General features: G+C 33.9%; 2 protein-coding genes across 5 annotated transcripts in view; both read left to right on the top strand.

Annotated features, from left to right (window-relative positions):
* LOC123524595 (neurofilament medium polypeptide-like) overlaps window positions 1-5234 on the top strand; it is a 54839-nt gene extending 49605 nt beyond the window's left edge. For all 4 annotated transcript variants that reach the window (XM_053538698.1, XM_053538700.1, XM_053538699.1 and 1 more), the window contains exon 5: window positions 487-5234. In XM_053538698.1, coding sequence (XP_053394673.1) covers window positions 487-1298 — 812 coding nt within the window. In that variant the 3' untranslated portion in view covers window positions 1299-5234. The remainder of the gene's footprint in view (window positions 1-486) is intronic.
* Window positions 5235-7850: 2616 nt separating this feature from the next.
* Window positions 7851-15020, top strand: part of LOC123524598 (CYFIP-related Rac1 interactor B-like) — an 85100-nt gene continuing 77930 nt past the window's right edge. Inside the window, exon 1 of the mRNA XM_045302895.2 lies at window positions 7851-7986. The gene's annotated coding sequence lies outside the window, so the exon portion shown is untranslated. The remainder of the gene's footprint in view (window positions 7987-15020) is intronic.

Genomic DNA, 15020 nt, shown 5'->3' with positions numbered 1-15020 from the left:
TAATTAATTTCAAAAAAAATTATTCCTTGGATGACCCTCTACAAAGATTGTTCAGATTATTACGTTTTGCCAAAAAAACATAGCCATCTAAGGACATGGTCACTTTTCCCTGTATGTACAAATTGTAAACTTCAAAAATCTTGTCCAAAACTGTTGGTCCCTTTCTGAAATAATGTCACAGAAATGTTTCTTTAGTGGCCATCTACCAAGAATATTCATTTCACAAAAATGTTTGTTTAGTAAACCTCTGCTGAAATTGAAAAAATAAAATCATTACAAAACAAAAGAAAGAAAACGGAAAAAAACATTAATGCCAGGAACTAATCTATTTTTCCTAATATGGCTCTATGATAAACTTTGAAAATCTTCTCTTTTGAATCTTCAGGGCTGTTTTTAGCATTAGAACCTGTTTGAACTGCATTTCTGATGAGCTTTATAGGGTCATTGTGGTCCTCGTGTTTATCATTACTTCTCGCAATATTTCAGATAAACCAGTCCCTCCTCCAAGACCTGCTCGGAAATTTACAAAGAGCATTACTGCACAATCGGAAAATACCACAGACACATCAGCTAAAACAATGGCCTCTTCTGATAAAAAACCTACACCAAATATTAAGAATCAAGCATCTGACAGTTCGGAGCAGAAGAGATTCTCATCTGTATCAGCAAGTGCTTGTGATACTCCTTCAAAGGATCAAAATGAAAAATCTGTCCAATCTAGACATAGTCTTCATTCACACACTGAAGGATTTCTAAAACCACTTAGTGCTACTACCTTGAGTGCTTCCGTAGGAGTACTTGTGGAGAGGCACCGATCTCCGTTACCAAAACCTCGCATTGATAAACAATTAAATGAAATTGAGTTGCCACCAAGGCGACAACTTCATAGATCACAGTCAGATTTAAGTAACTGCAGACATTCGCGAACAAGTTCCGACTTTTCCGACTTAAGTTCACGCCTTTCTCGGAACAGCACAGAAGTGGAACGATTTTTCAATGAAATGGGACTTGATAGATCAGTACTTGAACCTATGAGAAAGCTATCTGAAACAAGACAGAAAGACATTTTGGATAGTCTTAGTTCATTCGATTCTCTAGAAGCTCATAGTCTGTCAAGTAGACTGTCTAATGATCTAGAAAGACTGCCAATGGAAAGTGAGCAAGACTTAAGTGGGCGAGATGCTGGATCGACATCAGTAGTGGAGAGAAATGCTCGGATAATCAAGTGGCTGTGCAGTGTTAAGAAAGCTCGGACAGTTTTAACAAAACCTGTTAAGAAAAAGTCTGAGGCGTCTTGAAGTGCAAATAGATGATTTGCTAATTTTACATTTATATCATTCTGTCAAACAAACGCTTTGTTAAAAGTTTGTTTTTCTTCCTATGTACACATACAAGAATTTTTATTCGTTATCTCATAAAGAATTGTTGAATTAAGTTTTTTTTTTACTTTGTAAATAAAATTCATGCACATGAGCAAAATTTGCACAATTACTTATTTGGTTTGTTGTAAATACTTCAACATAATGTTGTATTATGTAAATGTTTAGGTGCACATAGATAAACTACAGATTTTTAAATTTGCAAGAGTTCTCTTTGAACAAACATAGATTTTGGACTATACCTGTCTTTCAGCATGTATAAAATGCTTTGGCTTTGATTTTTGTAAAAAATAAAAAAATGAAACTAGTTTTGGTGATATAAAATGTTAAGATCAAATGAAAGAAAATAACAGTTAATCTTTGTATATCTTTTTACAATCATCTGTGATAATGCTTAAGGTCTCTTACAATATAGCATTTATTTTGATGTGCTGCCTTACTTTTGAATTAATGACTTGTGCATTATTCTTCTTGCATAAGCGATTGCAAGCCTCGTGCAAAATTGTAATATTTCCATTTTAATTAACTCATTTTTTTTGCAAATGAAGTAAAAAAATCTGAGAATGAAATATTTCCTGTATAATGTCTATACTGGTTTATATAAGAGAATGATTTTAACTGTTTTGTTGTTTATTATAGTTTGTTGTTTATTATAGGTCAACATAAATGTCAGTAAACTTGATTTTATGAAAAAGGCCTAACATCTAACGGTATCTATGCAGAACCCCTCCCCCCACCCCCAAATCTCCTTGAAATTAACTTATTAAGTAAATGTTTATGTAATAAATAATCAAGGCTTTCATGTTTCTTATTGTCTAATTTACCTTTACCACAATTCAAAGTTCAGATGTACTGGAATTTAATCATAACAATGTTAGCCGAGTATCTGAATGATGAAACATGGTATGTAAGAGGATAAACAACAAGAAGGCCTTCTTTATTGCCATTTTAACATGCTTATAAGAAATATTTTGATTAAAATTATGCAAAACTTCATCCGAGTAGTAATATACCAGGCATCATACAGCAACTTGACATGTCGTTATGCTTTTTTACCAGTCTGTGTGACTGTTGTTTATCATAGGTTTTATCATGGTTGGTTTTTCTTCTTTGTTAAACTGACAGAGAAATCCAGCCATGCAAGAATTATTGTTTTAACATGTGTCAGATATTTATTACTATGTTAACTTTCAAAGGGTTTAGTAACGGTTGTTTTTTTTTTCTTTCAAAAGTCAGCATTAAAGATGAAATGAAAATCTTTTTGAGCAAACATTTTATAAATATTTGTCTAGGTGTTCATAAATCCTGTTCATTCACGTACTCACCATAGTGTTCATTTAATTTGTGAATTCTGAAGTTTTGTTGACATGTATAGCTGTTTTTGTCTTATTCGCACCATCACGTGTAGATCATCTTAGAAAAATTTTCATTGTATATTTCTAGATGGTGTTAATTTCGAAACATTTTTGTTGTTGTAAAATTGCAACATGCACTTTGTTTAAAGCAATAGCCTCATTTGAAATATTAAAATCACATGTTTAATCCACGAGCCGTCCATGCATTTTTAAACCGAAGCATATATGGATTTTAGAAATTTTACATTACGTTTTAAATGATTTTAATTCTATTTTTTCCCCTCCAGCTTTATATTGACTTCTCACTTATTATAATGTTTGAACTGAGCATAGAAAGGGCCGTTCTATGCAAAACCAGTACTAAAACCAAAATATTTATGAAGAACATTCTTTTACCTTTCAAATATGAAAAAATTATCTTCATTTTTTCATGACTTAAAATGCTTCTAAGTAAGTATCTGAAAGCATTAAGAGACGTGACATCAAGAACACCATGAAAGCAGTATGACACTGTCGTGCATGGCGTGTATTTTTAATGACATTTACGAGACAGTCTTTGCATATCACTAACTAAACAGTATACACTTGAATACATGTATAATTGAATTATGGTGTGTGTTCTGTTCATGGAGGTCAAGGTAACTATTACATGTACTAAAAGTAGAAATTTGTTTTGGCTCAATAACTTCAGTAAGGAATATGGTTATTTAGACCAAACATGGAATTTAGGAAGCTTGCATTGTGGCCATGGTTTTAGATATATTTTGGAAAAATATAGAAAAAATGCTTTTTTATCAGTAATTTAGTAAGGAATGAGTAGCTTTCAAGAGTGAAAGCTTTATTCCATTCAGCTGGGAATACCAATTCACGGACTTTGCTTGTTATACAATAATTATATCATGTCACTAATGCAGGTTTACTCGTGGAACGGTCCATATGTAAACATCAGTAAACAAGCAGATTGAACTTTAGTTAGATATTGACAAATTTCTATTTTTGAGCAATAACTTATGAAACCAAGGCAATAAGTACTTCCTTCAATTTACTTCCAAGATTGGACTCAAATGCACCAATCTTCCAACATTGTAACAAGTTGCCTGCTGAAAAATAACTTGTATTTTTATTTTTTGCAAAATTTTGAGTCTGGTACTGTTGTACTCTTATTGAAATTCTGCAGTTTCTGTCAGATTTGCACTGTATTTTTTATGCCCCCGAAGGGAGGCATATAGTTTTTGAACCGTCTGTCTGTCCGCAATTTTCGTGTCCGATCCATATCTTTGTCATCCATGGATGGATTTTCAAATAACATGGCATGAATGTGTACCACAGTAAGACGACGTGTCGCGCTCAAGACCCAGGTCCGTAGCTCAAAGGTCAAGATCACACTTAGACGTTAAAGGTCATTTTTCATGATAGTTGGGCGTGTCCGGTCCATATCTTTGTCATCCATGGATGGATTTTCAAATAACTTGGCATGAATGTGTACCACAGTAAGACGACGTGTCGCGCGCAAGACCCAGGTCCGTAGCTCAAAGGTCCTAAACTCTAACATCGGCCATAACTATTCATTCAAAGTGCCATTGGGGGCATGTGTCATCCTATGGAGACAGCTCTTGTTTTTTAATGTAAACCACGCCTTTATTTTTGTTTTGCAATGGCGAATATTGTATTGATCATTTTATAATATTATTATAAGCTCACCGTAGACTGAAGTTGTGAAGCATCTGTGATCCATCTGTAAATAGTTGCCTTGCGGTCAAATTCATTTTGAATCTGGTTCTATGTGAACTATTACATGCTACTTTCTACTTTCTAGAGAAAACGTTGTTTTTAATGTCCATATACAGTTGAAACTTGGTACCAATAATTCTAAGGGACCAATAATTTTACATAGAGATAGCCAGATTTTAGCTAAACAACAAGAACTTTGGTACACATGTATTGTTGTAGCTTCATGTTGTATACAAGAATATTTCTATATTGTGATATGTTGATTTCATATAAGATGGCTAAAACACTAAAACTCTTAAATATTTGTTTATAAAAAAATAAAATAAAATAAACAGTTAGTTGGTAATATTTTAATTTTTGACTTCAAGCAAAACCATATGTAGTCAAATACTTACATTAAGAAGGAATGTTGACAGGAATTTCTTTCAACATAACCCGATCTTGTACACAAAGAAGATACTGAGTTTCAACTGAACTTGTAAAAGAAAGTGCACTTGATAAATTAAAGAACCTGTGTTAATTTTATAAGGATTCAAATTTTTGTCAAATGGTTGAAGTTTGAGTTTTGAAATTGTTCTGGATTATTAATTTTTTGTAACATTTAAGGTAGCAACTAAGGGCTGGTTCTCTATATAAATCATGATAATCATTTTAAATTTGGTTGTTGATTATATAAGGCTGTATTTTATTTACAGAAATATACATTGTTAGCAATTATTATTCAAATCAAAATGGGATCATATTTCAATGAAATATATAATATACAAGTCTTTTTGTTATGTTCTCTGTATTATGATTATGTGAGCAAAAAACAGAACAATGTTAGTGTGGTGAAGACCAAGACCTAACTGCATCACTCCCACAGTTGTGTGTGTGTATTAAATTTTATTTCTAGTTGCTGACAGTAACCCATATAGGTGAATCCTCTACAAGACAATTGTGGAGGGTAGTGCAAGATACAGGTAACTGGTCAGTTCAATAACTTCCCTGGTTCTTCATCATGCTAGATGTAAAGCACCCATACACAGGTTAATTTTAGTAAATTTTAGTTGGAGGTGGGGAGTGGGGAGGAGGTCAAACAACTGCTGGTTTTGTAGTCCAACAGTGATTCAGTGATGTGTAAGCTTATTTATAGTCACCACTGGCTACCCACTAGAGTGACTCTTCCAGAAGGCTGCCCATGCCTGAAAATGCTTCGAGGGGTACACAAGGTCTTCCTTGGACAAGATCATATCATAAATGTTCAATGTTGTTGAACATTGGATAAGAATTTGTAAAAGTTATTAAGCAGACAACGTCAATTTTCACAACTTTAAGTAATGCAAGGGCTTAAACTCAAGTGACTGGCACTATCCTGCTGGTTATTGAACATGGCCTATAATAAACTTTGTAACCCAGTTTGGTGAATAGTCTATATTAAGAACTACTTTAGTTACAGTGGATACTCAATATCCACCATTTTGAATAATGCTAGGACCATAACACTACATACTAAGAGGATCCAGCTGATTATTAAGTTTGGCTAAGATACTTTGCCGATGAACATTGTCTCAAAGTTTGTTGAACAATGGATAAGAACTTCTCAAGTTGGAGAATGGACACATCATTTTTTTGCAATTTTGAGTAATTCAAAGTGCCTTTATTCCAGAGAGACTGCAGTTACTACAAGGTATTATGATCATAAGTATTGTGACAAAACATTGTGGATGCCTCCTATATACCTGGCCAAAAAAATGTCCTGTTTTACAGGCATATATAAAACAAAACCAGGCAGTGTTATAGTACCTGAACACTACACTTCCCCTGTATGTCTTCTGCCTTTGTATGCAGTTTGAACAAAGTCCCTTCAGCACTTAGTAAATTTAACTAAAGATTGTTTTTCAAGAAAAACGTACGTCTCTCATCACTTACCATGCAGAAATTGTAAAATGCACAAATTACCGGTAAGGATCATAACTCCAGTGAAAATCACTGAACCATAACATTCCAAGAATACAAACAACTAGGCTTGGCAGTGTTACCCCTGTTAAAGGTCCATTACTAAGGGAAAGTGAGTTGGCAATTTTTTTCATAACCAGTGCATAGACTTCTGCAAGACACTAAATAATGAAGATTGGCAGGTCAAAATTTACAGAAGGTCTTTGGAACTCGAAGAAATGTATGTGTATTATGTTGAAATTTCAATGAATCGACAGAATGACCCCCAAGGTTTTTTTAACTTTCTTCATACTTCATAGAAAAATAATTGTACATATACTGCGATTTATTTCGAATTTCTACATACCAACTTTCATTTTCCAATAAAATGAATTAGTTTCTGTGCTTTTTAAAAGAAATTAAAATGTTCACTTTCCTTAGTATTGGACCTTTAAGTTTGGTGGAGCTCCAAGCAGGGATACAGGAGAAGTAGCACAGATCAAAAAATTCAACAAATGAAGGGTTGTGACTTTTCTGTAGATCGTTTAATCAGAACATGACTATAAGGTTTGGTGGAACTCCACCCAAAAATTTAAGAGATGTGGCCAAAACGTCATAAAATATGATGAATCAAGTCGGAATATGCTGATGACATGCACAACTATGCTTAAATCTGCCAAGTCATATAAGAAAAGTGGCCAAAGCATCATAAAATTTGATGAATCAAGGGCCATAGCTCTGCTGAAAATCATCAAACTAGAAAATGCTGACATCATGCAGGACTAGGCTTGGCAATGATCGCTCTTGTGAAGTTTAGTTTAAATCAGTCCAGTGATGTCAGTTGCATGGACACACTTTGTGACGGACGGATGGACAGACAGACAGCACTAACACTACATGAGGGAGATATAATAAAGGGTAATAATTTAGAAGGTAAGCAGAGCAGAGTTACATTTCTTGTACACTGTACAATGACAAGCGAGTAATGTGCAAACTAAAAACAAGAACTTTTCAATTGCTTGCAGATGAGTATATGTATAATGTGTGAATGAGCTGCTGTTGATGCACAAGATGTATGGACGCCTCGTTATATTGCAAATGAAATGAGCCAGCAACAAAGTTTTATATTAATACACAAATTGTCAAAAGACGAATTATTTTAGGACGCAAATCAGTCAGTTGTACTGCAGTGAGCATTTATAAGTTTGGAAAGTTAAGATATGGTGTCTTAGTCATCCATAAAAGGATATGCTGTCCCAGTGTCAGACAAAATAAGATAAGACATGATCACACAGGTCTAACCAAACAATATGCTGTAAAACTACACTGTACTTGAAGGCGAGCTTTATGGCTCCAGATGTAATAATTCTATTTATATAATATACTGCTGATCTTATTTAGATGTTGGTCCCCTCATATCTGTGTAATAGAAAGGAAATTAACTAGGAAGTTGTTTATTTATGGGGAAAAGTCACCTTTCACGAATAATTAATTAATTGCACCACCTTGTTCAGTTAACTCTTGATATACCATTTGAATTAAAATACAAAGCTTCTTTGTTGATTATGAAAGTGCTCTATGCAGAGTGAATAAATTACTATTTAGTAAGTATGATTACTATTAACTTAATATTTAAATCACTTTCGACTGGTTGTCAATCTACATAATTCTCCAGATGTATAGGGTATAGCAAATACAGTGGGTGGGGTAATCCTGTATGAAAAAAAAACACTAACTACAGCGACTGGTAAGTACTTTAAAGTTTATTCATTAGATAAGGAAGCTTCTATGTGACATCCTTGACAAGATGTATGTTTATTTGTACACAACAGCAGCGCTCTAATAGACCATCAGGTTGTCAGAAGCTAAAGTGCAGGGTAAGATATTAACTAGAAGTAAACAGACTAAACAAGAGCCGTTTGGGAAACAAATATCTGCCCCCATCATGAGCTGTTGGAGACAACTGTGAATGTAATTTAAACTAATTTTATATGTTTTAATCTTGATCTTTGACCTAGAGACCTCAAAAACAACCGAGTTCATCAACTTACTGTAGGTAGTCCTCAAGCCATAGACCCAAGCATTATTCAGATAATGCTCAGAAACCATCTTCAGTCTTTAGGTCACTGTGACTTTGAACTTAAGACATACTGACCCATTAACCAATAGGGGTCATCATTTTTAGCTTTACTATTCATAGAATAGTAGAGCTATTGGATTTGCCCGTGTGTCGGCTTCTGTATGTAAGCTAATAAGTATCTCAGTAACCACTTGTGGGAATGAATTGAAACTTCACACACTTAATCACTGTGAAAAACTGACTTACACTGCACATGTTCCATAACTCTATTTTGCTTTTTAGCCCACCATCATCAGATGGTGGGCTATTAAAATCACTCTGCGTCCGTGGTCCGTCCGTCCGTCATTCCGTCCGTCCGTTAACAATTTCTCGTTATCGCATCTCCTCAGAAACTACTGGGGGGATTTTGACCAAACTTTGTCAGAATGATGTATTGGTACCCTAGTTGTGTCCCCCTGAAAATCAGACTGGTTCAACAATTTATGAGTGAGTTATGGCCCTTTGTTTATTTCTATAATTTATATAGATTTATATAGGGAAAAACTTTGAAAACCTTCTTGTCCAAAACCACAGAGCCTAGGGCTTTGATATTTGGTATGAAGCATCATCTAGTGGTCCTCTACCAAGATGATTCAAATTATTTCTCTGGGGTCAAATATGGCCCCGCCCTGGGGGTCACATGGTTTATATAGACTTATATAGGGAAAAACTTTGAATAACCTCTTGTCCAAAACCACAGGGCCTAGGGCTTTGATATTTTGCATGTGACATCATCTAGTGGTCTTCAACTAAGATTATTCAAATTATACCCCTAGGGTCAAATATTGCCCCGCCCTGGGGGTCATATGGTTTACATAGACTTATATAGGGAAAAACTTTGAAAATCTTCTTGTCCAAACCACAAAGCCTAGGTCTTTGATACTTGTAATGTAGCATCATCTAGTGGTTCTCTACCAAGTTTGTTCAAATTATCCTCCTAGGGTTAAATATGGCCCCGCCCCTGGGGGTCACATGGTTCATATAGACTTATATAGGGAAAAGCTTTTAAAATGTTCTTGTCAGTAACTACAACATTCAAACTTGGACCACATGTATATTTTTGAGTGGCAAGATGAACCTTGACATGAGTTGACCTTGATTTTGACCTAGTGACCTACTTTCACATTTCTGTAGCTACAGCCTTCAAATTTGGACCACATGCATAATTTTGTGCACTGGAAAAAACTTTGACCTTTATTTTGACCTAGTGACCTACTTTCACATTTTTGAAGGTACAGGCATCAAATTTGGACCATATGCATAGTTTCATGTTTCAAAATGAAATTTGACATTGATTTTGACCTAGTGACCTACTTTCACATTTCTCAAGCTACAGCCTTCAAATTTCAAATTTGGACTACATGCATAGTTTTGTGTACCGAAAAAAAACTTTGACCTTGACATTGACCTAGTGACCTACTTTCACATTTTTGAAGGTACAGGCTTCAAATTTGGACCACATGCATAGTTTTGTATTCTGAAATAAAATTTGACCTTGATTTTGACCTAGTGACCTACTTTTACATTTCTCAAGCTACAGCCTTCAAATTTGGACCACTTGCATAGTTTTGTGTACTGAAATGACCTTTGACCTTTACATTGACCTAGTGACCTACTTTCACATTTTTAAGGTACAGGCTTCAAATTTGGACCACATGCATAGTTTTGTATACCGAAATAAAATTTGACCTTGATTTTGACCTAGTGACCTACTTTTACATTTCTCAAGCTACAGCCTTCAAATTTGGACCACATGCATAGTTTTGTATACCGAAACAAACTTTGACCTTTACATTGACCTAGTGACCTACTTTCACATTTTTGAAGGTACAGGCTTCAAATTTGGACCACATGCATAGTTTTGTATTCCGAAGTAAAATTTGACCTGGATTTTGACCTAGTGACCTACTTTTACATTTCTCAAGCTACAGCCTTCAAATTTGGACCACTTGCATAGTTTCGTGTACCGAAATGAACTTTGACCTTAAGATTGACCTAGTGACCTACTTCCACATTTCTGTAGCTACAGGCTTCAAATTTAGGACCACATGCATAGTTTTGTGTACCGAAACAAACTTTGACCTTGACATTGACCTAGTGACCTACTTTCACATTTTTGAAGGTACAGGCTTCAAATTTGGACCGCATGCATAGATTTGTGTTGTGTAAGGAAATGAAATTTGACCTTGAGCTAGTCAATAAGTCTTGAAATTTGGAACACTCAAAAATGGCACATTGGTGGGCGCCAAGATCACTCTGTGATCTCTTGTTTACAAAATTATGCCCCTTTTTCGACTTAGAAATTTTGGTTAAGGTTTTGTATGTAAGCTGGTATCTCAGTACTCACTTATGGGAATGGATTGAAACTTCACACACTTTTTCACTGTCATGATCTGATATGCACTAAGCAGGTCCCATAACTCTACTTTGTTAATTTTTCAAAATTATGCCCCTTTTTCAACTTAGCAGTTTTTGGTTAAGTTTTTGTATGTAAGCTAATATCTCAGTATCCACTAATGGGAAAGGATTGAAACTTCACACACTTGTTCACTGTCATGATCTAACATGCACTGTGAATGTCCCATAACTCTAATTTGCATTTCTACAAAATGATGCCCCTTTTTTGACTTAGCAGTTTTCGGTTAAGTTTTTGTATGTAAGCTGGTATCTCAGTATCCACAAATGGGAAAGGATTGAAACTTCACACACTTGTTCACTGTCATGATATGACATGCAGTGCAGAGGTTCAATAACTCTACTTTGCATTTTACAAAATGATGCCCCTTTTTCAACTTTTGTATTCATTCAATTGATAAGGTTGTTGCATAGTTGAGCTTTGCTGTCTTCCGACAGCTCTTGTTTAGTTAATGGGCATAAAATGATTTCTATTCTTAAGGTTACTGCGGCCTATTAACCTCCAAAACTGATACCTGACCTTGACATACTGACTCCCAAAACAATAGGGGTTATCTACTGGCCACAGATAATTATCCTAAGAAATTTGATGACTGTAAGCCAAACCATTCCTTAGTTATAATGCTGAAACCAGTCTTGAGGTCATTGCGACCTTGGACTTACTAACCAAGTTTGACTACTGCAGGCAATAGGCGTTAAGTTGGTCCGCAGTTTGCATTTTGCAGTTCGCAATTCGTATTGCAAACTGCAAACTGTTTTGCATTTTGCAGTTCGAAATGCAAACCGCAAACTGATTTGTATTTTGCAGTTTGCATTTTGCAGTTCGAAATGCAAACCGCAAACTGATTTCCATTTTGCAGTTTTGCATTTTGCAGTTCGAATTGCAAAATGAATGATTTTGTGGTTCGAGTTATATATAGGTAAATGAACTTCGATTCGCTTTCCGAGAAAGTTGCGGTTTTTACATTCAATGAATGTGTACATTGTATCCTTCGTATATTATCTCATATTGTACAATCACTGAAGAAAGATTATCCCTGAGGGAATATTATCTAGAAACTATTACATATATGTCTTTGATTCTCACGGCAGGTCACACTGCAAATAATATTGAATGAATTTTAACTGAATGTTCTTTTGTTTTGTTCACTCTCGCATTGCTATGCATGTTTAGTATATTTTGTTCTTATAACGATGAACTGTACATGTTCAAGTTATATCAATAAATTACTGTTCTGTTCTGTTCTGTATTTTGCTTTCAGGCTTTTAAATTAAACATTTCAACCCAATTTGCACTTTTAAATTTGAATTGCAAACTGCAAAACACTATGCATTTTGCAGTTCGAATTGCAAAATGAATTTTATTTTGCGGTTCAAGGTATATATATTTGAACGACGATTCGCTTTAAAAATAAAGATTCTGTAATTTTTTGCTTTTCATGCTTTATTATTTAACATTTCCATCTAATTTGTACTTCGTAATTTGAATTGCAAACTGCAAAACATATCAATTTTGCAGTTCGAATAGCAAAATGAACTGTTATTTTGCGGTTCACGTTATATATATTTGTTTGTTTTTCGTGAATATGGAATATATCTCGCTTAGAGGTGAGAAAATCTCAAATATTTTCACGAGCGCGTAGCGCCAGTGAAAATGTGAACATTTTCTCACTTTGAGGTGAGATATATTCCATATTCACGAAAAACAAACAAATTTTCTTTTTATTTTATGCTTAATTATGTTGAGATTATTATGCATTTTGCAACAAATTTTAATCTTAGCGCGGGAAAATGATCACAAAAAGGTCACACTTCCTGCGTTCAAAATTGACTACGCCAATGTTATTATATGTATATATTTCCCTTTTTCTTCTTTAGAACTGCGTGTACATTTAGTGAAGAAATATTACAGGTACTTTGATATTCAAGTTCTTTTAAAGGTTCCGTAACACTTAGAATTTACTTATAGAATATTACTTTTTGTCGACTCTATCTAACACGAATAATACTACGAATAATTTGGAAACGTGTTTGGGCGCCATTGTCTATGTATGACTGGTAACAGGAGGAGCGCCAATCACCTAACAACGTAGGAAGGCCAGTTGCGTAACAAAAGCTCGCTCCGCCTCTACGAAAACTATGACTGGCTATCTTCGGAGAGTTTAAGCCACTTAGAGCGAGGCAATTGCGGACACGGTTAATGAAAAGATCATATGTAAGGGGTAACAAATGGCCATTAACTTTGTGAATAAAAGCCGGGCCCAGGAGTAAGCTGAAGACAGGACACGGTAAATTTGATTCGATGCAAGGCATGAGTAAGTCAAAAGTTTGTGATTTAAACTGAATCACTTTACTCCAATTTTATGCTAGTTTGTGGTGCTTATAGACTCTTGAGACAACAGTATATACCGTCATATTAGACGCGGATCAAGATAATAGAACTGTTTTATAGCACTAATAAGACATTATTACATCGTCTATGAAAACAAATCTTTTAAGAGACGACTGTTTAAAGTGTTCAAACAGTTATAGAATTTTTACCCTCTCATTATTTTGATAAGACTCATTTTGTCATTTATTTTCATTGCATCCATCTAATGTTTCGTACATATGATAAGCTGTAATGCTTAAATCTAAATAAATGCTTAGTAAGATATAGCATAAATGTGCCTAAACAAAATATGTCATGATACACAATTTAAAGCAAAATATACTTTCTAATATAAGATTAATAAGCATGCATATAAATTTCACATACAATGTGACATGTTTGTCTCTATTCTGGTAGACCACAGTTTCTGTAATGAATAATTAAAGTAGAAAACAACTTTAAAGAAAGCAAAAATATGTCGTTTCATGATGTACAGTGTAACATATTACGCTGACTTGACCTAAAACTTTCTATTATTTATGAAAGGTTATTAAGTTAAACAGTTAACAGAAATGTGCACGTATGAATATACAAATGCAAATTTGCGGTAGTTTTTAATGTAAAAATCAATATGTAGCATAATGCTTTATGTCTTGAGGAGAAAAGTGTTAGTTATAATATATAGGTCTACGGAGTTCAAATGCCTTGTATACAAATATTGACAGAGTTTTCTGAATCAGGTTGTTTTCAGACGTTAACAACTCTATAAATAAGTTTGGATGTTTCCAATAATATTTCTTAATATGATTTTGTTAATTATCCGTAATATTCTTTGATTTATTAGTGGCACTCTTCCTAGTTCGCCATAGATAAAAGAATTCTGTGTTTGTAACCTTACGCCTAAAACGTTTTTGCAAAAGTGTATGTGCATATTTTCTATATATTCAATACAACATATAAAACAAGGTCACAATCAAACATACTAATGACAACAGAATTTCTACATTTATATTAACCGCAAAACGAATTTTTATTTTGCGTTTCAGTATTCAGTATTTCAATGTCCTTTTCGCTTTGTAATTTGAATTTCAAACTACAATTTTTATTTTGCTTTTCAGAATTTAGGATATCAATGTACATTTCGATTTGTAAATCATGATTTTTTTTTATGTATGTACAAACTGAGAATGAAATAAACTTTGAAACTTTTAATTTGAATAACAAAGTGCAAAATATTTTGCATTTTGCTGTTCGAATTGTAAAATATTTTTTCATATCGATTCAATATATGTAATAAACTGCTTTTCAGTTTCTTAGGAAAGTGGTATTGGTTGGGATTTTCCAGACTTTAAAATTTAACAATTCAGTCTTATTTGCGTTTTTTTGATTTGAATTGCAAACTGCAAAATATTTTGCATTTTGCATAATATGAATTGCAAACTTCAAAATATTTTGCATTTTGCAGTTCAAATTGCAAAATGATTCAATATGTATTGAACTGCGATGAAGTTGCTCAGAAAGGTGGTATTGTTTGGGGTTTTCAAAATTGAAATTTTAACGTTTCAATCTTATTTACGTTTTATAATTTTAAATTGCAAACTGCAAAATATTTTGCATTTTGCAGTTCAAATTGCAAAATGAATTTTTGTTTTGCGTTTCAGAATTCAAGATTTCAATGTCAATTGCGCATTGTAATTTGAATTGCAAACTGCAAAATATTTTGCATTTTACAG

This window comes from Mercenaria mercenaria, chromosome 3 (genome assembly GCF_021730395.1).
Source record: "Mercenaria mercenaria strain notata chromosome 3, MADL_Memer_1, whole genome shotgun sequence".
NCBI lineage: Eukaryota > Metazoa > Mollusca > Bivalvia > Venerida > Veneridae > Mercenaria > Mercenaria mercenaria.
The sequence above is the reverse complement of the archived record's forward strand: the minus strand, read 5'-3'. Positions and strand labels throughout refer to the sequence as shown.